A 25155-nucleotide genomic window follows, 5' to 3' on the forward strand; every position below is an offset into this window, starting at 1 on the left:
CAGGTTTTGGATTTTTTCCATGGTTCCATCTCTGTTTTTTTTTTTTTTTTTAAAACAGAGTATTGCTCTGTTGCCCAGGCTGGAGTGCAGTGGCGTGATCTCGGCTCACTGCAACCTCCATCTCCCAGTTCAAGCTATTCTTGTGCCTCAGCCTCCCGAGTAGCTGGGATTACAGGCACATGCTACCATGCCTGGCTAATTTTGGTATTTTTAGTAGAGATGGGGCTTCATGATATTGCCCAGGCTGGTCTTGAACTCCTGACCTCAGGTGATCCACCCGTCTTGGCCTCCCAAAGTGCTGGGATTACAGGCGTGAGTCACTGCACCCAACTCACAGTTCAATCTTGGTAGGGTCTATCTGTGTAGGAATTTATCCATTTCCTGTAGATTTTTCTAATTTTTTGGCATACAGTTGCTCATAGTAGCCACTGATGACTCTTTGAATTTCTGCAGTATCAGTCGAATGCCTCCTTTTAAATCTCTCGTTTTGTTTATTTGAGTCTTCTATTTTTCTTTTTCTTGGTCTGGGTAAAGGCTTGTCAATTTTATCTGTCTTTTCAAAAAACGAACTTTTTGCTTTGTTGATCTTTTGTATTATTTTCTTCATTTCAAATTCATTTATTTCTGCTCTGGCTTTTATGATTTCTTTTCGTCTACTAACTTTGGGTTTGGTTTGCTCTTGCTTTTCTAATTCTTTAAGATGCATTGTTATGCTATTTATTTGAAGTTTTTATTCTTTTTTGATGTAGGCACTTACCCCCTCTTTAAGGCCAATAACTCTTAGATTTGCCCTTTTGCGACTATTATCTAGATCCTGTAGGCCATGCTTCATTCTTTTTTATTATTTCTTCTTCTATCCTCTGACTGTGTATTTTCAAATCGTCTGTCTTTAAGCTCACTAATTCTTTCTTCTGCTTGATCAATTCTGTTATTAAGAGACTCTGATGCATTCTTCAGTATGTCAATTGCATTTTTCAACTATAGAATTTTTGCTTGTTTCTTTTTAATAATTTCAATCCCTTTGTTAAACTTATCTGATAGAATTCCGAATTCCTTATCTGCATTATCTTGAATTTCTTTGAGCTTCCTCAACACAGCTATTTTGAATTCTCTGTCTGAAAGAGATCGCATACCTCTATTTATCCAGAATTGATCCCTCGTGCCTTATTTATGGTGAGGTGCCAGAATTAGTCCCTCATGCCTTATTATGTTTCATTTGGTGAGGTCATATTTTCCTTGATGGTGTTGATCCTTGTAGATGTTTGTTGGTGTCTGGGAATTGGAGAATTAGGTATTTATTACAGTCTTCACAGTCTGGGCTTGTTTGTACCTGTCCTTCTTCTCTTTGTTTTTTGTTTTTTGTTTCTTGAGACAGGGTCTCACTCTGTTGCCCAGGCTGGGGTACAGTGGTCTGATCACAGCTCACTGCAGCCTTGACCTCGGGGATCAAGCCATCCTCCCGCCTCAGCCTCCCAAGTAGCTGGGACTACAGGTGCATGCCACCACACCCCACTACTTTTTGTATGTTTTGTAGAGGCAGGGTTTTGCCATGTTGCCAAGGCTCAAACTCCTGGGCTCAAGCAATCTGCCTGCCTTGGCCTCCCAAAATTTTAGGATTACATGTGTGAGCCACTGGGCCTGGGCTGCCTGTCCTTCTCAGGAAGACTTTCTAGATATTTGAAGGGACTTAGGACTCAATAACACTGTGGTTCTTGCAGACTCATAGAAGTACCACCTTGGTGGTCTTAGATAAGAACTGGAAGAATTATCTGGATTACCAGCAGCAATTCTTATTCTTTTATCTTTCTTTCTCCCAAACAAATGGAGTCTCTCTGTCTGTGCTGAGCCACCTGTAACTGGAATTGGGGGACATAAGCATCCCTGCAGCCACCACCACTGGGACTGCACTAGTTCATACCTGAAGCCAGTGCAGCACTGGGTCTTGCCAAAGGCCCACTGTAACCACTACCTGGCTACCACCTATGTTCACTCAAGGCCTTAGGGCTCTATGATCAGCAGGTGGTGAAGCCAGCAGGGTTTGTGTCTCTCCCTTCAGGGCAATGAGTTCCCTCCGGCCCTGGATAGGCCCAGAGATGCTGCCTCAGAGCCAGGAATCACAGTCTTAAACATTTACCTGATGTTCTATTCTGCTGTGGCTAAGCTGGCACTCAAACCACAGGACAAAGTCCTTCCTGCTCTTTCCTCCCCTTTCCAAAGGCAAAGGAGCCTCTCCCTGTGGCCACTGTCACCACTGGCCCATGGTCGGGAGTTCTGCCAGGCCATTGATGGTGCTCACTTAAAGCCCAAGGGCTCCTCCATCAGCTTGCAATGAATGCTGCCAGGCCGGGGACTCACCCTTCAGGGCACTGGGCTCCCCCTGGCCCAGGGCAGGTCCAGAAATGCTGGCCAAGAGCCTAGGCCTGGACTCAGAGACCCTAAGGGCCTGCTTGGTGCTCTATCCCACTGTGGCCAAACTGGTACCTAATGTGCAAGACAAAGTCCCCGTTACTTTTCCTTCCACTTTTCTCAAACAGAAGGGGTCTCTCCGTACAGCCACCACAGGTGGGAATGTACCAGGTCACACCTGACACCAGCACCTCTCAGGGCCCAAGGCCCATAGCATATTACCTGGGTATCACCATTGGTTATTCAGGGTCTGAGAGCTCCTTAGTGAGCAGGTGATGAACCCTGCCAGGACTAGGTGCTTCTCTTCAAGGCAGTGGGTTCCCTTCTAGCCCAGGGTGTACCCAGAAATGTCACCCATGAGCTAGGGCCTGAAATGGGGGCCTCATGACTCTGCCCAGTGACCTCTCCAAGTGTGGCTGAGGTGGACTCCAAGATGCAACGGAAAGTCCTCTTTAGTCTTAACTCTCCTCTCCCTGAGCAGAAGGAAGGAGTCAGTTTCATTGCTGCCAACTGTGCTGCCTGGAGTTGGAGGAGGGGTGGTTCAAGCACTTCCTTAGCCTCAAAGCCTGGTGTCACTCTAGGTCATGTGCCCCACAGGTCCTCTGGCTCTAAGCCCAGCCCAGTACCAGGAGTTGCCTAGGAATTAGAGTCCTTGTGTCCTAGACAGCTTTTCAAGTTTACCTAGTACCTCAGAGCACTTTAGTCCATGGTGGCAGGGCTTGCTGAGAAACTCAAGTTCCGACCACTGGGATGGGCGATTCCCCTCTAGCTGGGGTTGGTCCAAATATTCCCTCTGTGCATGAGCACCGGCTGAAGCCACCAGGGCTTTGCTGTCTGCTGTGACTGGGCAACACTGAGTTCAATGTGAAGCCCCCAGTCACTGCAGTCTTCCTCTCCCAAGTGCATAGATTTCCCCATGCCTCGTGGCTGCTGCTGAGGGATGAAGCAGGGGTGGCACTGGCGATTTAAGACTGTCTTTCCTAGCCTCTTCGATGCCCCTGTCTGCAACATGAAGTGAAAACCAGGTACTGTGATTGCTCGCCTGATTTTTTGTTCTTGTGATGGTGCTTTCTGTGTGTAGTTAGTTGCTAAAGTTTGGTGTTCCTACAGGGGAGATGAATGGAGTGGGCTTTTATTTGGCCATGTTGCTCTTTCCCTTTTGATTTCAAGGTCATTAAAGGCCTTTCTTAGACGTGTATAGACATAAGTTTTCATCATGCATTTTTTTTTTTTTTTTTTGAGGCAGAGTCTTGCTCCGTCCTCCAGGCTGGAGTGCAGTGGCACAATCTCAGCTCACTGCAACCTCTGTCTCCCTGGTTGTGCCTCAGCCTCCGCAGTAGCTGGGATTATAGGCGTGCGCCAGCACAGCTGGCTAATTGTTGTATATTTAACAGAGATAAGTTTTCGCCATGTTGGCCAAGCTGGTCTCGAACTCCTGACCTCAAATGATCTGCATGTCTCGGCCTTCCACAGTGCTGGGATTACAGGTGTGCACCACCGCACCCGGCCTCATCATGCATCATTCTTATGTGTTTATCAAATAAAAAATATAAGTGCAATAAATGAGATAAGGTATTTCATAGGACATCTTTCTGAGAGCATTGGTGATGCAGAATTTTTGGTTCCTCTGTTGTTTCTGGAAGTTTCCACCAAGCTGCTGACACCCAACCTACATGTTTTGATATTCACATTTACAGGCAATGATGCCTCCATCACGTCTGGGCCTGGAGGACCGTGGCCATAAGACAAACCCTAACTTCAGGAATGTCAAAAGGTGAAAAAAAAAAATGGTGCCTCAGATTTGATTAAAGAAAAGGTGGTTAGTGCCTGGGAATATTACCTGAGAGAATGAGTGCATGAGTCAGTGCATGAACAAGTGATGAGTGAGCAGAAAAGTGAATCACCCTGAGCCTAAGGGAAAGTGCCCCGAGAGAACTTGCTGACGGATGAAATGATACAAAGTCGAGCTTCCTTATTTTGGGCTTAAACCAGAAGTTCTCGCCAGGTAACTGTACCCCACGGGACTTTGGCAAAGTCACATTTTTGTGGTCCCAGCTTGGGGAGGGTGCTTCTGGCATCTAGTAGGTAGAGACACTGGTGTGCAGCTCAACATCCTACGCTCCACAGGACAGCTCCCACCACAAAGAATGATCCTGCACAAAACACCAGTAGTGCCAAGGTTGAGAACCTGTGCCTTAAGCCGAACAGGGACAGCAGTTCCCCTTGAAACGCACGTGTTCCCAGAAGTGTTCAAATATGACCAAGTAGCACATCACCACCTCCAGGATGTCTTCCCTGATTGCTCCCTTCCCTGCCTCCTGCCTGCGCTTAGCATCCCTCACTGGGCTCCCTTGGCACCTCCGGCCCCTGCTCCTGTCTGTGCCTTTCCCACCCTGGATCATAACTCTCTCATTTCTCTGACTCCCTCAAGGAATTTGGGCTCCTTGAGAGCAGAAAGCAGGTCTTATTTTTCACCACTTGGCAGTATACGACCACCTTCCTGCCTTGGTATTTGCATCTTGATCGTCCAGTCCTATTCATATGATCTTGATTGAGTTCACAGTAATAATCATAATGAGGCTGGAGTTCTCACTGACACTTTAGAAATGTGGACCCCGAGGCTGGGGCATGTTCAGTAACCTGTGAGGGCCGCCCAGGTGGTGGTTGGGACTCAACACAAGGTAGGACCAGCCTGTCTAGTCTTGGGCATCAGAAGCTCTGGGCTCAAAGCCCAGCTCTGTCATTTGCTTTCTTTTTGATCCTAGGCAACTTGCTTAACTTCTCTGAAGCTGAAATTCTACAGCTGGAAAATGCGGGTGCTCATACCCTTTTCATGAGGTTTTGTGAGTATTAAGAGAATTCGTGTGTATTGGGCCAGGCTAATGATAATAATTATAACCATCCCTGTGTGCTGAGCACTTACTATGTAGCATCTCATACAATACCTACAGGAACTCTGAAAGGCAGCTGCTTTTATTATACCCAGTTCAGAGAAGAGGAGACTGAGGCTCCGATTGGAACTCAGGCTGACCAGGCTCCAGTGTCTCCACCCCATCTAGTGAGCAGCCCTCCAGGGAGGAGGGATGAGCTCAGCCCAGTCCCTTCCAATCCAGAGTCCTCTGCAGGATGGCACACTGTCAGGGGTCCCTTCTACACCTCAGTGGCAGGAGGGAGTCAGCTTCGACAGGCCAGGCTAGCAGAAGAGCAGGGTGTCTGGAGCCTGAGCGTAGGGTGGGACTGCCTGCTCGGAATCCTGGCTTTGGCTCTTACTGACTTCACAGCTTTGGGTGGGTCCTTTCAGATCTCCAAGAGCCACAGTTTCCTCATCTGAGAGATGCACAGACATAGCCTGGCCCCCTGGAGTCGCTGCTGTTTGTAATTATTTGCTTCCACCGTATGTGGCTAGCTGGGGGTGGACAGTCCCTTAGGGCCTCTGTCCTTAGCTCTGGCGAGCCCTGGGGACTTCAGCCAATCCCAGGCCACTGCGAGCAAGCCATCTAGCACAGGTGGGGCACCCGTGATTTAATGGGAGAGCCTCAGGGTGCCCCAGGGGCTCTGCCCATGTTCCCTTGGGTGCCTTTGTGCCTCTCCTTCCCTGGCGGCAGGTGGGCTGCCTCCTCTCTTACGGGGAGGGGCAGCCTCGCCACGCACTGATGGGTGCCGGAAGCGTTACGCATACTCGGGTTCCGCTGCCCAGCTCCAGTGGGACCGATTCCACAGTGTGGCTCAGGGCTACCGACATCATTTGCAAAATGAACAAGCAGGCCCCTTGTTCAACAATGACTAAGAGTTTTTAAATGGTGACAGTGAATCATTCAACCAAGCATAGGGTCCTTCTGGATGACAGCACAGGATGCACAGCCCTGAGCCAGCGCTGGCGGGACTGAGGCTTCCTCCAAGACCCCCAGAGGGATTGCAGCAAAGGTGCCCTCCATGGGCCCTCGTCACCCCTCCCTCGTCTGACTGTCTCCTCCTGTTCCACTTCCCTGACGGGCAGATCAAGAGGACTCTACGTTGCATCTTGGAATCCAGCTCAGCCAGTAGAATCTCAGCCTCCCCTGGAGCTAGGATTATAGCCGTGCGCCAGCACAGCTGGCGAATTGTTGTATTTTTAACAGAAATAAAGTTTCACCATGTTGGGCCAAGCTGGTCTCAGAGAAGCTTGGAGGTGCCAGTTTTTCCCAGGAACCTCCCTAATGAATCACTTTCAACAAATCCCCCTCCCAGGGTCTGATCAGGGGCTCTATGCTAACACAGGGTTCCAGGAGCAGAGCCGAGCTGACACCTCATCCCAGCGATACTCACGCTGCTTCCCGCCCCTCAATTAAACAGTGATAAAGTATCACAAAACACCAGACTCAGCATCTTATTTGGTTGTTTTTATTGTTCTGTGGCCTCCTCCCACTTGCTAACATTTAGCCCTCAGCACATCAGGTGACTAGAACTAGGAATCACACATTAGTAGGCAAGTTCATTTCCATTTCCCGATGGATGAATTTATCTGGGGAACATTTGAAATGGGGACACACCTCCCAGACCCAGGCTTCGGAGAAATCTGTCAAAAAATATCAAGATGCTGAACCTGGTCTTAGAAAGCGGCTTCAGAAATGCTTGCATGGGCGGCGGCTTCTTCCTGGGGTAAAGGTCTCATGGAGCTGCAGGGCCTTCCTCCCAGGATGGTAAAACAGGGACCCAGAGGTGTTAAGTGGCTCCCACAAAGTCACCCAACCAGGCTGGGCCAAACTGGGATTGATGGCCAGGTGTCCCGTCTCTAAGCATCTCTGGGGTCTTGCTCTGCTGAGCTGAATGTGAAGTTTGAGGGTCAAACTACTTTTCCCAGCTGTTTCCAAGGCTTAGCAGAAAGTGGAGGAATTTTCTTGCAACCCAGCTGGAAAGGAGGAAAGAAGGATCAGGGTGAACTGCTGCAGGGCAGACCAGAGACAAAGAAGCATCAGGGTGAACCGCCGCAGGGCAGACCACACAGTCACCAATCTTTCCTCTCCCTGCCACCACCGCCACCATCAGAAACACCAGGAAGATGCCCGTTTCTGAGAAGACCCAATTCTGAACTCACTGTGACGTCTTCACGGCATCATCTTATTTAGTTCCTAACTCCTCCCTTACCATCAGTCCCATTTTATAGATGAGGAAGCTGAGGCTTGGAGAGCTGAAATTATTTACTAAAGGTCACACAGTGGCGGAGCAAGAATTTAAACCCAGGCCTAGCTTGCTCCAAAGGCTGTACTTTTTTTTTTTTTTTTTTTCTTGAAACAGGGTCTCACTCTGTCACCCAGGCTGGAGTGCAATGGTGCAAACATGGCTCACTGCAGCCTTAACCTCCCTGGCTCAAGTGATCCTCCCACCACAACCTCCCAAGTAGCTGGGACCACAGGGGTGCACCACCATGCCTGGGGAGTTTCGTATTTTTCTGTAGAGATAGGGCTTTGCCATGTTGGCCAGGCCAGGCTGGGCTTGAACTCCTGGGATCATACCATCTGCCTGCCTCGGCCTCCCAAAATGTTGGGATTACAGGCGGGAGCTGCTGTGTCTGATCAAAAGCCTCAACTTCTAAACCATCCTAAACTGCCTCTCAAGGTCTCTTCCACATCCACTGGCCTCCTCCTTCCCTGTTAGACGCTCAGTCCTCAGCTGCATCTGACCTACTCCAGGGACGGCTCCTGTCATCAGCAGGTAATAGACAAGCTGGCATCAGTCCCTGCGGGCTCCAGATTTTCTGGGAGGACTCTGGAATCTGAAATCTGACATTTGCTTTTCAGTGACGTCCTGGGAGGCTGTCACCTGCTTTTAGGGGCTCCTTTCTGCCCTCTGTGGCTATCCAGCATTCACAGGGGCTGGGTAGATTTTCAGGTTTAGGGCTGCAACTCCACGGCCCTTTGCGTGCACCTGCGTCTCACCTTTGAGGGCACCTGAGAGCAAGCCTGTGCCTCACCTGCGGTGTCCTCTGGAGTCAGACTCCCTGTGACCTTCCCGCATCCACCCCAGGGGCCTTCTTTTGGCTCCCCAAAGCCAGCGTCCCTCCCACCTCAGTACTTTCACTCTTCCAACTCCCTCCACCTGTGCACCTGTCCTCCAGACCCTCCCCAAGCAGCACCCTCTCACCTCGGATCTTGGCTCAGACTTCAACCCCCACAGGGCCTTCCCTGACCCCAAATGAAGCAGCCCCTGCCCCAGGCTCTGCCCCTGCCCGGGGACTCTGCCCCACATAGCCTCTTCACTTCTTCACCACACCTGTCTTTGTATGGATTGATCTGTTGGCTTGTGTAGCCTTCCTCTACCAGGATGTGGCCTCCCTGAGAGCAGGGGCTCTGTGTGATTTGTTCACCATGCTGCTCTGCCATGAACTACCGCTGAGCAACCAAGAGGCTGGAACCATCACTATCCGATAGTTGGCACCCAACAGAATTGTTTGACAGAAGTGAGAAGAGATAGACAAGACTTCCTGGAGACAGTAAAGCAAAGGAATGGAAAGGAAAGTTGCGACCTAGTCTGGTCTTGGATTTTGATTCAGAGGGATACAGAATTTCTTCCACTTCTGATCACACACAAAGTTCTCCTATGTTCCTGCCTTGAAATTGCAGTAGGTCCTGATTTAACATCATAGATAGCTTATTGGAAACCGCAACTTTAAGCAAAATGACTACTATATAACAAAAACAATTTTACCATAGGCTAATGGATATAAACAAGAGTTAAGGCCAGGCACAGTGACCCATGCCTGCAATCCCAGCACTTTGGGAGGACAAAGTGGGAGGACTGCTTGAGGCCAGGAGTTCAAGACCAGCCTGAGTAACATAGTGAGAACTCATCTCTACAAAAAATACAAAAAAATTAGCCAGGTGCGGTGGTGTATGTCTGTAGTCCCAGCTACTGGGACTAACGCTGAGGTAGGAGGATGGCTTGAGCCTAGGAGTCTGAGGCTGCAGTGAACAATGATTGTGCCAGTGCACTCCAGCCTGGGTGACAGAGTGAGACCCCGTCTTTTAAAAAAACAAACAAATGAGTTAAGCTTCTATGGCATACAGTGCATATAGTACGTCGTTGCATTTAAAGTCAATTTCCAAGAACCTATTGATGACGTTAGGTGAGGACTTACTGCAGAAGGGAATTTCAAATTCTGCCAGTAGGGAAAGTGCTCCTCTCACCCTCCTGCTCCTCAACCTGGTGGTGAAAGCTGCCAGGACACTGGCTGCCCACATTTACCCTGGCCACTGACTCTTGCTCTCTGCCCACTCACCTGCTTGCCATTGCTTTACTGAAAGTGCCTCTGTTGTCCTCTTCCAGGTTCTGCCACATTCTTTGAGTCACCTTCTGTGAAAAGAACACAGCTCTGTTGGGGTAGATGTATCTATTCCTGCTCTAATGCCCCCCATGGCTCACCAGCAACTGCCAAATGAAGCCTGGGGACCTGGCCCTCTCCTCCCTCCCCCAACTGAGGTCACTCAGTCCCCACCTGCAGTGCCTCTTCTCCCTCCCCAGGCCCCCCAGCTGATGTCACCAGCTCTGTCTGTTTCTGATCTTACCTCCCACCACCTCCACAGCTCACCACACACTCCAGCTTTGGGGATGGCCAAATTGCTTCCGACCTCAACAGCTTCACACATGCCATTCTGCTGCCCACTATTTCTTATTCTTTAGGCTGAGCTTTCATGTCCTCTCCTTAGGAAGCCTTTCCTCACAACCTGGACTAAGGTGTCCTCGTAGTATCCAGCATGTGATGTCAGGAAGGCTTGTCACTATTATCATAAAATAACCACTTGGACTTTATTCATGTCTGAATTTTCTGCTTGATATTAGCTGCATGACAGCAGGGACTGGGTCTGTCATGTTCACAAATGTAGCTCCAACCCCCAGCAGACTGATGAGTAATGCTTAGAAAATATGTGCAGTAAATTATTGATAAAGACATATTGGATGGATGGGAGAATGGATGGATGGGTGAATGGATGAATGGATAAATGATGGATGGATGGATGGATGGATGGATGGATGGATGGATGGATGGGTGAATGGATAAATGATGGATGGATGCATGGATATATGGGTGGGTGGATAGATGGATAGATGGGTAGATGAATGGATAGATGGATGGATGGATAGATGGGTGGGTGGATGGACGGATGGATGGATGTATGGATGGATAGATGGACGGATAGATGGCTGGCTGGATGGCTGAATAGATAGATGGATATATGGGTGGATGGATGAATGGATACACAGGTGAATGGATGGATGGATAGATGGGTGGATGGGTGGATGGATGGATGTATGAATGGATGAAAGAAGAGACCGATGAATGAATGCAAGGATATGTGCATGAATGGATGAATGGGCAGATGGATGGATGGTTGGGTGAATGGATGTATGGGCAAATAGATGAGTGGATATAAGGATGGCTGGATGGAGGGATAAAGGAATAGAGGGGTGGATAAAATAATAGATGGGTAGATGAAAAGATAGATGAATATATAGATGGATAGATGGAAGAATGAATAGATGGATGAATAGATTGATGGAGGAATGAATGGATGGATGCATGCTTGAAAAAATGGATGGATGAAAGATTAGATGAATATATGAATGGATGAATGAGTGAATGGAGAGATGAATGGGTAGGTGGATGGATGGATGGTGGGCTGATGCGTAGATGGGTGGGTGGATGGATGAGTGGACGGATGGATAAATGGATAGACAGATGGGTGGATGGGGCCAGGCGCAGTGGCTCATGCCTGTAATCCCAGCATTTTGGGAGGCCAAGGCAGGTGGATCACCTGAGGTTAGGAGTGTGAGACCAGCCTGGCCAACATGGTGAAACCTTGTCTTTACTAAAAATACAAAAATTATCCAGGTATGGTGGCGGGCACCTGTAATCCCAGCTATTTGGGAGGCTGAGACAAGAGAATCGCTTGAACCCGGGAGGCAGAATTTGCAGTGAGCCAAGATTACTCCACTGCACTCCAGCCTAGGCAACAGAGTGAGACTCCATCTCAAAAAAAAAAAAGAAAGATGGGTGGATAGATGGACAGATGAAAGGATGTATGTATGAATGGATGGATGGATAGATGAATGGATGATTGGTGAATAGGTGAGTGAATGAAAGGATGGATGGATGGAGGGATGAAGGAAAAAAGGGGTGGATAAAAGGATAGATGGGTGGGTGAAAAGATAGATGAATATGTGGATGGATGGATGAATGGGTGGATGGATAGAAGAATGAATAGATGGATGAATAGATTGATAGAGGAATGAATGGATGAAAGAACAGGAAGATGGATGAAAGAATAGACAGATATATGAATGGATGAATGAGTGGATGGATGGATGAATCGGTGGATGGATGGATGGATGGTGGGTAGATGGGTGGGTGGGTAGATGGATGGAGGGATGAGTGGATGCATGAAATAATAGATGGAGAGATGGATGGATCGATGGATGATTAGACGGATGAATGGAAGAGTGGTATCAGCCATGTTTTCCAGTTCTCTGAATGAAAGTAGCAGAGGCTTAAATATGAGCAGTTCCAGGCTCTGCTCTTCGGCATGGGGTCATGTTTGCCATGAGCTCCTCTGTGACTCACACCTCCCTGCCCACCATCAGACCACAGGTCTTCTATTTTGTTTCTTAATCCCAGGTCCCATTTTGTTCCCTATATCTCAGCCCTGGGCTTTTATTTTTTTCTTCACATAAGAAACGTTCACTGCCTTTTTTTGTGTGCGCTCTGGAAAGAAAGAACAGTTTCTTCTTTTACCTGGATATTCTTTGTAAAGTTTGTGTCGTAGGATTCGCCCATCTGGAAAACAAGTGAGAGGGAAAAACTTCTTTTAGAAGTTTAGAAGGCCAAAACTCTTTTCATAATAATACTGAGGAATTACTTGTTTTTCACTCTCACCATCTCACTAGTGTACAATGGAATTGTTCAGAGGCTACACGAGCATTTTTAATGTCTCAGCTCTAGTTTCTAATATGATAATATCCAGAGCCATCAACCATAAAGGAAAGCCCTGTGAGATCTCCTTAACATCTTTGAGGGTACAGCGGTCTTGAGAGCAAAAGGTTTCAGAACCACTGTCTGTTTTTGTTTTTTTTCTTTTAGACGAAGTCTCACTCTGTTGCCCAGGCGGGAGCACAGTGGCATGATCTCAGCTCACTGTAACCTCTGCCTCCTGGGTTCAAGTGATTCTCCTGCCTCAGCCTCCCGAGTAGCTGGGATTACAGGCATGCGCCACCACGCCCGGCCAATTTTGTAGTTTTAGTAGAGATGGGTTTTGCCATGTTGGTCAGGCTGGCTTTGAACTCCTGACCTCAGGTGATGCACCCGCCTCAGCCTGCCCAAGTGCTGGGATTACAAGTGTGAGCCGCCGTGCCCAGCCAAAACCACTGTCTTAACAGATGAACTGGAAGCCAAATTTTAACATACTGTTGAGTAAATGTCATCACAAAATATGTTCACAGGGGGAAGAGATGGCACTCCTTTGAGTCTGCCCAAGAGACACTCTGATATCATTACTGCAAATGACAAAGTAACTTGAGTATGAATCCTCACTCATCCTCTTTGAGCCTCAGTTTCCTCACCTAAAAATAGGCATAAAATTAGTACCTCTTAAAGTTATTGTGAGGATTAAAAGAAACAATTTCATTTAGAACGTATCTATGCAGTATTAGGAGGAGCCATATGAAAATGCTATCTTTGTGTGTAAAAAGTGGTCAACTGCTGGCAATTTCACGCATGTCCCATGACTAGCCGTGCTACCCACCCCATAGTAGCAGGAAAGCATTTGCCGACAGGAATGTGACCAGGATATGTGGATGCTTGAATGTGGCAATCTCTTTCAAATTTAGCTCACTTCTCCATCCTGGTGATCAGCTCCGCCTTCTCTGCTATAAGGTCAATCAAGCACATATGCGCAGTAGCCAGACATTTTCTTTTTCTTTTGTTTTGTGGCCATACTAAAAATCATCAGGCTGTTTGGGACCAGCACGGACATTTATTGGTCAAGGTGCTAACGCTCCATGGAACCGCTCCAGGCCCTCCAATGGGTCAGCACCTGCTGATCAGCAACTGCAGCAATAACTATTTTCCAAAGCAAATGGCTGGGGTTTTTGTAGGCTGGGGGAGCTCCCTGAAACTTTCCTGCTCCCCCTTCACCTGGGGATGAATTCTGGCCCATAACACCACAAGGAGACAGAGGTAAATGTGGACCCCGGACCCCCTCCTCACGCCAAATATAGTCACTTATAATTTATTACCAAAAGTGATTACTCATCACTTTTCTCAGATTTCCTCCCACTCAAGGCTAGACAAGCCCCACTTCATTCTTCTCAAGCAGTGTCTTGGGCAGGACAAGGAAGGGCCAGCCCCCGCAGTTCAGCTTCTGTGTGACCTCAAACCTACTCAGAAAAATGCACCGATTTTCCCTGACCCCACTCTCTGAAAAATCAGATTTACTATACATATCAATGTTCATTTTCCTCTTGCATAAAATGTGAACCCCTCAAATGCCTGGTTCCAGGTGCTGGATGATCAAACTTGAAGGACTATTGGTACCCGCTAGAAGCCTTTCTTAGGGGAGGATGGCATCTTAGGTGTGGGCACAGGGTCTGTCGCTTACTCTCAAATGGTCCAGAAAAATACACACATAGATTTATAAGTGGGGAGAAAGCATAAAAGAAAATGCAATGGTAGTTTTTTAACAACTGGGGAATCTGGATGGGGGGTTCAGTGAACTACTTTTGCAACATTTTTATAAGTCTGAAATTATTTCAAATATGCAATTTCTAAAAACTTAAATAAAAAGCTTCTTCCTTGGTAAGGCTGGGACAAGGGGGCCACTCTTCCCCTGAGATTTTTGCTCCAAGGGAAGTTGCTGGAATTCAAAATGTTTTCAAACCTATATATAATTACCAATAAATTACCAGTAATTATTGCTAAGTGTCAGCCCCCTGAGAACAAGGCTAGGGGGAATTCCACTTACATTTCCATTTGGAAGCCTCAAATCATTCATTTGTGAGGGGAAGCTCACACACACACACACACACACACACACACACACACACACACACACAGGCTCTGAGGCTGGTGGACCGGCTTGGAATTCCAGCTGTGCATCTTTTGGGTAAATTCCTGAACTCATATCCTCCCTTTAGTAAGGCAGGGATGATGGCGGCACACGTTCATGGAGGACCTACAGTGCGCCAGGTGCTAGTCTAAGCACTTCACAGGTGTTTCCTCTCACTCAAGCCCCACAACCGCCCCATGAAGTAGCCACTACGGTTACCATTGCCATCTGTATTTTACGGATGAAGGAACTGAGGCTAAGAAAGGTTGGGTGACCTGCTCAAGGCCACGGAGGAAGAAAGTTACAGGCTTTGGACTTCTTTCTGTGGTTCTGAGCCTGCACTCTGAAACCTATGCAGCACTGCCTCCTGGTTCTACTTCTCCTTTTGCAGGCTTGCAGCAAAGCTTAATTTAAAGAGAGCACTCCGAAGGTGCGTGTTAACAGTAGGCATCATTGGTGTGGTCATCATTGAATGACTGACTCTTTGCTTAGCTCTGTGTTGAAATGGGAATTTTTTTAACTGGTTTGAACCCTTAAGAACTAGTTTGACTTGGTTTGATCTTGGTCTTAGACATCATAGGGCTGAATGAAAAAGATCAGGGGATGAAAAACACAAGTGCCCAAGTCATTCCTGTTATGCCGCCATTATTATAAATGGTGGCATAGTCCAACGAACTCGAAACTCGCCCCACAGCTCTCTTTTGGAAAAGGCTATCCCTTCCACACTCCAGCAGCCTCAGACTGGCTGGCAGACCCTTGCGGTTTTACATCCAAAAGACCACACACCCCTCCCACCCACGGCAGGATTGAGTGTCTAGATAAAACAGTGATAAAACAGTGAAGGTTGTGTTCTGTGCTTGTGAAGTGATGGACACTCTACACGGATTAACTCACTCCTCAAAGAGCCCTATGAACTACCTCAAGTATTATGAACCCATTTGACAGAAAAGGCAAATGAGGCCTGAAAAGGTTATGTTATTTGCTGCCCACAGCAGTAAGGGGCTGAGTAGCTGTGGCAGCCCAGGCTATCTGGCTAGAGAAGCCACCCTATAATCCCAAACAAAGCCCTGCAAATAGCAAGTGGAATGTAGAGAAAAGCAAAAAGGCATCTCTTTGTTTCAAAGCCTTTTGCAGATAATTTCTTCAAAGTTCAGGATTCCAGGATTTTCATCACTTTATCTGCAATGATAATGACATTAAATGCAAGACTGATTTTACGTCTATGCCTTTCTTGAAACACTTCAGAGAAACACATTCTCAAATGAGAAAAAAAAAAAAGAGGTTTTGGCAGAACATGCACCCCCCAGTATACTTTTGGCAAATAGGGTCACTGTAATCACCAATCTTGTCTGAGGGTCCTGTCCTTAGCTATTAGGGCTATGAGATGCCGAAGTGGGGACAGGGGCCCCTGGGTGTGGTCTCAGCCTGATTGACATTGACTTTGACAAGGTGGACATGGCCACCCTGAAGTCCCAGACTCCTGGCTCACCACACAGTTCATCCAAACTCCATGCCAAAAAGCACATTGAAGTCTTTCAACTTGATTGCCTTGCGTGGGGTTCGAGATGGTTTTAGATACCACCAGGAATCGCTGCGCCACGTTCTTTCTTTTCTTGGGAAAATTATGCCAATGAAAGCAACACCACTCACTCATCTATTTATTGCCTTTGTGTCCAAAGACAAACACAAATTAAGTCAAACTGAACAGTCCTGGCAGAAGTTCTGGGAAGTTAAGGATTCTCAGACAATTCTAATTCTGTGCAGTTTGAAAACAGATACAGATGCTCCTTTAAAACAGACACAGATGCTTCTTGACTTACAATGCAGTGATGTACTGATAAGCCCCCTACAAGCTGAAAATATCTTAAGTCAAAATGCATTGGGCAAAGTCATCTAACACGAAGCCTATTTTATAATAAAATATTGAATGTATCATGTAATTTATTGATGACCATACTGAAAGTGAAAAACAGAATGGTTGGATGGGAACTTGAAGTACAGTTTCTACAGAATGCATGTTGCTTCTGCACTAGCGTAAAGTCTAACAATCATAAGTTGGCCATCGTAAGTTGGGGTCCATCTACACATTCGTGTATATAAAATATCCACTGTTTACTGACCACCTACTATTCCTCAGGGCTGCTCCGACAGCTCTGTACTTATGATTTCAGTCACGCTCCACAACAGCATGAAGTAGCCCCATTTTACAGATGAGGAAACTGAGGCTCAGAGATAGGAAGAAATTAACCCCAGTGTCGCCCAGCTGGGAGGTGCAGAGCTGGGGTTTGCAGCCAGTCTGCTGGCTCAAGAGCTTCGGTCACATGCTGGTGTGGCAGGGAAAGGGTAGGGGCCATGAAAGAAGGAGCCGGGCAGGGGGAAGATGTGGGGAGCTCTCAGTGAGGCCCAGGTGCTGGGGTTGCTTCCTGGGTCAGGTCGTCCGTGGGGGTGAGGGCGCTTACAGGGAGAAGGGGGCTGGGGCAGGGGCTAGGATCGGGGGGAGGGGGTGCCACACTCACCTGCTTGCTGGCGCTGCTTGACGCACTGCCCACGGTTGGGGATACCTTCGGCCACGTCACCTGGGCTCAGGATGTGGCACTCATAGCCCGAGGGACAGAGAAGGGGTTCGGCCCCATCCTCCGTGGTGCTGCATGCCTCTGCTGCAGGGGGGACACACGCTGGGGTCTAGAAGGCAGACCCCTGGGGCGGATGCAGGGAACGCACCTCACCCAGAGAGGAGGCCTCGCCTCTGTACCCCAGGTTCCAGGCTAGGCCCTAGGTCTCACTCAGCGGCATGTGGCACACGTGCACACCCACAAACACGCACACAAACACAGGCAGTCCAAGCTCACCTGATCCCAAACATAGTCTCACAGGCTCAGCAACATCCATATAGACATGTTCACGGATACACCCTGAAACACATACTCACCCCTATAGTCGCATGGGTACACAGACACTTACACAAGCAAGTCGGGCACACAAATACACATAGACATATACACACATTCATCCCCACACACAAATCCTGCACACACATATCCACACCCACATACACACACGTTCACCCACACATGTACGCATTCACAATACAGTCACACACTTTTGCATGTACACACACACACACACACACACACACACACACACACAAATATTCAGCCACAGGCACAAGGACAGCCACACAGTTGCATACATGGCTGCACACTCTAGCGGACCCAGTCACACAACACACAGATGGATGTGGAGTCAGAAGCACAGCCGCAGGTGTGCAAGGGTGCCAGCTCTCATCTCCTAGGCCTCTAGGTCCCCGGCCTGCATGCTGTTCCTTCCAGAAACCGCCCTCTGCCTCCTGGTACCTCCCCCACCCCCGGGGAGGCTTCATCATTAGATAGGAGTGAACCCCCTATAATTCCAGGAATTTGAAAACCAACCCTAAGCCCCCTCGCCTTCAATTCTCCATCCAGGAGGAGGCCGCATTCTTGGGGAGAGTCGAAGCCCTTATTCCGTACTGGGCTTTGATTCTGAATAAGCCCCCAGTCATCAGCCCTTCTGCGCTGGGGTGGGGAGGATCAAAGAGGGGTGAGAGTTTGGCAGAAGGGCCCGTGCATGGGGGACAGCCAGCCTGGTGCTGCCAGCTTTCTGGAAGCAGCTGAGAAGGAGGGATCGAGACTTGGATATAGGGTCTGGGCTTTACCCGGCAGGTACCTTGTAACACCTCCTCAGGGCCATCCAGGAGCCAGCCATTGCCACCAAGCCATCGAGGTTTCGGCTGCACCAGCCAGTCTAAGACTAACACAATACAGGGTCAGATGAAGGCCCTCCTCAAGCAGCTGAGAAATGCCCAGGCTTGGGGGCTGGGGGCACCCCCATTTCATGACAGCACAGAGGCTCCCCATGGGAGAAAGAACTATGGTTCCTGGCACACCTTCACCCCTTGCTTTTAGTGATAGACCTTTCACTGTGGGCTGGGCACTGGGCCACCAAGCTGGGGACTAGCCTTCCCTGCCTCCCTTGCAGCTACATGTGGCCACGTGACAGGGTTCTGGCCACAAAGATGTGAGCAGCAGTGACCATGCAACTTCCTGTCTTGCCCTCTGATTGGGGGCTCTCTGCTCCCCTCCCTCCCTCCCTATTTTCCTTCCTGCAGGCTGGGAGCCATTCTGACCATGTGGACAAGGACATCAATCAGACAGCAGAGTGGAAAGAAGGAAGGAAGCCGGGTCCCTAGACGGCTTTGCGAGCAGAGCTACCTGCCTACCACAAATGTCTGTCTCTGCACCAATAGCTGAGAGACAAGAAAATGCCTCACGGGTTGGGTCCCTGTATTTATGGGTCTTTTTGTTGCAGCAGCATAGCCTGTTCTCTAACTAATACGTTATTTTTTTACCTTTTGGGTTTGGGGGTACCCGTGCAGGTTTGTTGCACAGGTAAGTTGCATGTCGCTGAAGTTTGGTGTATGGGTGAAGTTTGCTGTACAGGTCATCCCATCACCCAGGTATAACCAATATACCTGGTTTTAACAGAAAGAGTCACCCACACAGTTTATGGGAAGGCCTTCAAAAGGCTGGGGTCAAAAACTCAAATGCCTCTAGGGGACAGGTAGATGACATTAAACAGGAAAGCAGACCAGGCAAGGCCACAGCAAAGCAGAGAGTGCCTCCTACCTGGATGAATCAGCTGCTGGTTAGCCCTGACCAGTCATTTCCAGTGCTCCCAGACTGTTTTTTTTTCCTTACTGTAAGTTCTTATTCTATTTATTTATTTATTTATTTATTTATTTATTTATTTATTTATTTATTTTGAGACAGAGTCCTGTTCTGTCACCCAGGCTGGAGGGTAGTGGCACGATCTCAGCTCACTACAACCTCTGCCTCCCAGGTTCAAGCAGTTCTCCTGTCTCAGCCTCCTGAGTAGCTGGGATTACAGGCGCCCACCACCACGCCTGGCTAATTTTTGTATTTTTAGTAGAGATGGGGTTTTGCCATGTTGCCCAGGCTAGTCTTGAACTCCTGGCCTCAAGTGATCCACCCCCTTCAGCCTCCCAAAGTGCTGGGATTACAGGAGTGAGCCACTGCACCCAGACTGTAAGTTTGTATTTTTTTCTTTTTTTTTTTTGAGACAAAGTTTCACTCTTGTTGCCCAGGCTGGAGTGCAATGGTGCAATCTCGGCTCATTGCAACCTCCACCTTCTGGGTTCAAGCGAGTCTCCTGCCTCAGTCTCCCGCCTCAGTCTCCCAAGTAGCTGGGATTACAGGGGCACACCACCATGCCCGGCTAATTTTTGTATTTTTAGTAGAGACAGGTTTTTGCCATGTTGGCCAGGGTGGTCTAGAACTCCTGACCTCAGGTGATCCACCCGCCTTGCCCTCCCAAAGTGCTGGTATTTACAGGCACGAGCCACCGCACCCAGCCAAGTCTGTATTTTTAAAAATAGAAATCTTCTGGTTTTTAAGTGTTGACAAGTAATTTTAAAACTTTTTTATTAATGATGATGATGATTATTATTATTCTGTAGAGATAGGGGGTCTCCCTATGTTACCCAGGCTGGTCCCAAACTCCTGGCCCTGCGCGATCCTCCTGCTTTGGCCTACCAAAGTGCTGGGATTACAGGTGTGACCCACCATGCCTGGGCAGAAAACTTTAAGCATGTTGGAGATCAAAACGGTTCTGGGATCACATTTGCTTGTGACCTCTGCATTCGTTTGACTCCAAAATAAGACAAAACTAAAAATTACTAATATTTATCTTTACAAAGAGAATAGAAAAATAATTAGCATCTTTTAAAGTACATTGATGGGTACTGGTAAAAATGCTGGTTAGCTTTTTCTATAAAGAAGCACTTCCTGATTATAATGACAGTGGAAGTTGGAACAGCAGAGAAAGGAGCCAGCACACTGTGACCTCCGACACAGGAATGACGTGATGGTTCTGCAGCCTCTATGCCCAACCTTTCAGTTCTTCCCTCCTTTCCCCCACCACATCGGACCACGTGTTAGGAAACATTTTCCGGTAGGAAACGTAGTAATACGGGCTGTTTGTATTCTCTTTTGCCTTCATCAAAGGCTTCTGAGCAGCAGGGAAATAAGCAAAGGTTTGGAGTAGTGAAACTTGGTCTGGGCTCCCCATCATTCTAGTTGAAGACCCTTAAAGGCCTGGTGGCCCTGGGGTGTCAGCTCTTCATGCCCTCACTGGAACTACCTGGGATCACCTCCCAAATAAGCAACCTGGGCCCAAGTCCTTGTCTCTGGGTCTGCTTTGGACGGACCCAAATCCAGATGGCAATGAAGAAGTAAGGTGCCTGGAACGGGGCCTGATGTATTCCATGTCATCTTATGTTAGACCAGCAGTTCTCAATGCAGAGCAATTTTGTTCTCCAGACAGCATTTAGGAAAGATTAGAGACATTTTTGGTTGTCACAACTTGGGGTAGAGGTTGCTACTGGCATCTGGTGGGGAGGGGCCGAGGAAGCCGCTGACCATCCTACAGTGCATGGGACAGCGCCCTCCTGCCCAGCAAGTAGAATCACCCAACCCCAAATATCCATATGCCAAGATTGTGAAATCTGGTGTTAGACAGCACTGTTGCTATTACTAACTAGTAATATGATTGCTCTTCCTGCTGGCCAGTGAATGAATGAATGAGTCAATATTTATTGAGTATTATATGCCCAGAGACCATTTTAGATGCTGGGGTTACAGCAGTGAATGAAAGACAAACTCCCTGCCCTGTGGGGCTGACCTTCAAGAGGGGAGAGAACAGTCAATGAAAAAACAAGTAAAACAGTCTTCCAGATTATGCTACAGAGAAAAACTAAACAGGGATGGAGGGTTAAAAAATGGCCAGGGAGGGGCTGTCATTTAGAGAGGGAAATCTTTCCTGAGAAGAGGCCTTTGGAAACTGGTCTAAAGGAGGTAAGGAAGTGAGCCATGGGATGTCTGGGGGAGGATATTCCTGGCAATGAAGGACCCCACGCGTGGGTACAGGTGCCAGGGCAGGGGCCCCACAATCCCACACTCACGGCCTGAGGCAATGAACCCTTCTCTACAGTCAGACAACTGGATGGAAACTGCAGCTCTGCCTGCTATGTGACCTTGGGCAAATGATTCAGCTTCTCTGAGCTTCAGCTGTGGCACAGGGCTGATAACAGTCATCAAGCTGTGTGAGCATGAAATGAGATGATATATGAAAAGGCTATTGGGAATGCCATGTACAGTTGTATCATCTGTGCACTGCTCAAAAGCACCTGCTCTAGGCAGGAAGCAAGGCTAGAATCCCTATGCCAGCTCACATTCCAGAGGAAGGGGCACCATTTTTGATAAGCCCACCCAGAGGGGGGTGCCTTTATGTGCTTGTCCACCAAGAGGGGCAACATTTAGTTTTTCTTATGAAGGCTGAGTAGGAGGCTGCCTGGCCTGGAGCAGCGGCCAGTTCCTACCCAGAGGCAGTACTGAAATAGTCCCTGTCTGTCTTGATGAGCATATAAGACTGTAATTATGAGCATGATTAAGTGTGCTGAGTCCCCTGTCATCACTGTGACCTCACCCCAAAGAAAACAAAGTGAGGTCATTCTTGCCATCTCCGACTCTCCTCTCTGCCTTGGGAGGAGGGGCTGGGCCACCTGCTCGAGCCACCTTCCCTAATTAAGGCCCATGGGAACACAAAGCCTCTCACGGAAGGGACAGTCCAAACAGCTGTTGTTATCACCCTGAGCAGAGCTGAGGGTGGAGAAAACTTCCTTGCCCCAAATCCTGCCCACTTAGGGGCACATTTTCCCCACCCGAGGGCACATTTTTTCCAGGAAATAGCTACTTGTCCACCCTACTCCCCACTTACTGTTCCCAACAGGGTCACCTCCTTCCCTTCCCAAACCTTCTCTCCAAAAGGGATCTGAAACTCTGTCCTGCCAGTGACGAACCCCTCAACATTGTCTCTCCCCAAGAGGCTGGCGTCCTGATTCCACACACAACTCATGATCTGCTCCCAGCCCCGCGCAGTGCTGAGCACTTCGGAGTGGCAGGTCCACCGTGAGCTGCACGTTGTTTTTTCTTTTCTTTCTTTTTTTTTGAGACAGAGTCTCACTCTGTCGCCCAGGCTGGAGTGCAATGGCACAACCTCGGCTCACTGCAACCAGCGCCTCCTGGGTTCAAGTGATTCTCCTGCCTCAGTCTCCCAAGTAGCTGGGATTTTAGGCTCCTGCCACCATGCCTGGCTAATTTTTGTATTTTTAGTAGAGACGGGGTTACAGCATGTTGCCCAGGCTGGTCTTGAACTCCTGACCTCAGGTGATCCACCCATTTCACAGGAGGGGAGACTGAAGAAAGTGACAGCTGGCCAGTGGATCTGAAGCCACGCACCTGCTCCTCTCTGGGGCGCACCCCATCTGGATTGCTAAGTTCCCGGTCTCCACTTCAAATACCCCAGGGCCAGGCATGAGAAGTGTGGCGGGCCTGGTGGGGTGATGGGGTGAGTGGGAAGCTAGAGGACACCTCCTCATCCAGGGGCACCTGAGGTTCCAGCTGGTGGCAGCCCAGGGAACATGGTCGATATTGTAAAGAAAAGCCTCGAAGCTTGATCTTTTAAATGAGAAATCTCACTGCACCCGGATCCTCCTGGGTGTCTGCTGGACTGTGGCTCCCTGGAGGCATCTGGGGTCCCTGCCCCCACCCCACTTTCAAAGGAAGTGACATTTTCTCTGGAAGGGCGTCTCCCACAACGCAGGTCCCCAAGGGCAGTGGGACACACAGCAGGTGGACAGCAGCACCACGCCTGCTCAAGGAGCGCCCGTCCCAGTTCACAGGTGCGCAGTGGAGGCGCCAAAGACCCGCCCAGGTGGCCCAGCTTTAAGCCCAGCTCCAAGCCCAGCTCCTTTTCTCCCCTCCCCCGAGTCGAGCTCTCTCCTACCCGGGACAGCCCTGTTTACCTGTCCTTCTCCCTCAGCCCCCTCCCTCGGGCCCAGGACCTACCTGGCGGGGGCGGCACGGCCTCTAGGCAGGCGTAGGCGCATCCGTTGTAGCAGCAGCGCCGGTGCCGCGGGCACTCGGAGTCCGCCTGACAGCGCGCGGCCTGGCAGGCGCCGGGGGGCAGCGTCCGCGGAGGCGGCGGGCAGCGGTCGGCTCGGGGCTGCCGGGGGCCGCCGGGAGCGCCCGCCTCCTCGGCCTGCGGGGAGAGGGCGGTGTCAGCAGCTCTGGGCCGCCCGTTCGAGTCCCGGCGCCGCCCGGAGCTTGCAAGGGGGTGGGCCATGCGCCGGGCCTCTCTGAGCCTGCGTTTCCTCTTGTAAGAAACAGCAAGCAGGCAGAGCCAGCCTCGGAGGGCGGCTCAGAAGGTCAGAAGATACCATGTTTCTTTTTATAACAGTCGGCACGGCACGAAATAACTCAAAGCCCAGAGCAAAAGGATAAGCAAATCTTGATATGTTTGCTGAAGGACAATTACTTATCTACCCTGTGTGAGAGAGAGAGTATATATAATACATAATATATGCGGTATATATGTGTATATACATATATGTCTGCATGTATGCATATACGTACACACATATGTGTCTATATATACATATGTATATGTACATATGTGTGGATTTCTTGTAATCCATATGTTTATATAGAGCTTTGAGAATTTACAAATTATACACAGAATGATTAAATCCATGCAACAACATCGATACATCTCAGAAAATAATGAAAGGAAAAAAGCCAGATCAAAAGAGAACACCACAGTGGAATTCCACTTATATTTATAGCTCAAAAACAGGCCAAGCTGGTGTCTGGCATGAGAAGTCAGGAATCTGGTGGGCAGTGACTGGCTGGGAACACGTGGTCTCAGGACTGGTGGCTGTGTTCTGTTTCTTGGTCTGGGGGCTGGTTACATGGTGTGTTTATTTTGTGGGAATTCATAGGATTTATGTACTTTGAAGTATTATTTTTGTGTTTGTTTTGTTTTTGAGACGGAGTTTCACTCTTGTTGCCCAGGCTGGAGTGCAGTGGCACGATCTCAGCTCACCAAAACCTCCACCTCCTGGGTTCAAGCGATTCTCCTGCCTCAGCCTCCCGAGTAGCTGAGATTACAAGCATGTGCCACCACACCTGGCTAATTTTGTATTTTTAGTAGAAACAGGGTTTCTACATGTTGGCCAGGCTGGTATGGATCTCCTGACCTCAGGTGATCCGCCTGCCTCCCAAAGTGCTGGGATTACAGGTGTGAGCCACCGTGCCTGGCCTGAAGTATTATGTTTTAATAAAAAGCTCAAAAATAAGATATAGGGGCCAGGTGCTGTGGCACACATGCCTATAATCCCAGCACTCTCAGAGGTCAAGGTGGGTGAATCACTTGAGCTCAGAAGTCTGAGACCAGCCTGGCTAACATAGCGAAACTGCTTCTCTACTAAAAAAAAATAAAAATAAAATAAAACAAATTAGTCAGGCATGCTCATTCACTCCTGTAGTCCCAGGTACTTGGGAGGCTGATGCGGGAGGATGGCTTGATCCCAAGAGGTCAAGGCTGCAGTGAGCCGTGATCAAACCACTGCACTCGAGCCTGGGCAATAGAGTAAGACCCTGTACTATTCACAATAGCAAAGAGTTGGAACCAACCCAAATGTCCAACAACGATAGACTGGATTAAGAAAATGTGGCACATATACACCATGGAATACTATGCAGCCATAAAAAATGATGAGTTC

At 48.8% G+C, this 25155-nt stretch overlaps 1 protein-coding gene across 2 annotated transcripts in view; it reads right to left on the reverse strand.

Annotated features, from left to right (window-relative positions):
* Positions 1-6770: 6770 nt before the first annotated feature.
* Positions 6771-25155, reverse strand: part of WFDC1 (WAP four-disulfide core domain 1) — a 34911-nt gene continuing 16526 nt past the window's right edge. Inside the window, exons 2-8 of one of the 2 annotated variants that reach the window (XR_009214010.1) lie at positions 23441-23633; positions 18183-18266; positions 16997-17137; positions 12173-12214; positions 9971-10160; positions 9662-9735; positions 6771-7294 (exon numbers count right to left, since the gene is read on the reverse strand). Coding sequence is in view for 1 of the 2 variants with exons in the window: in XM_032156307.2 (XP_032012198.1) it covers positions 9677-9735; positions 12173-12214; positions 16997-17137; positions 18183-18266; positions 23441-23633 (519 nt within the window). In the remaining variant the exon portion in view is untranslated. The remainder of the gene's footprint in view (positions 7295-9661; positions 9736-9970; positions 10161-12172; positions 12215-16996; positions 17138-18182; positions 18267-23440; positions 23634-25155) is intronic. The other variant, XM_032156307.2, reaches the window with a different exon arrangement.

Source organism: Hylobates moloch, unplaced genomic scaffold (genome assembly GCF_009828535.3).
Source record: "Hylobates moloch isolate HMO894 unplaced genomic scaffold, HMol_V3 SCAFFOLD_6, whole genome shotgun sequence".
Lineage (NCBI taxonomy): Eukaryota > Metazoa > Chordata > Mammalia > Primates > Hylobatidae > Hylobates > Hylobates moloch.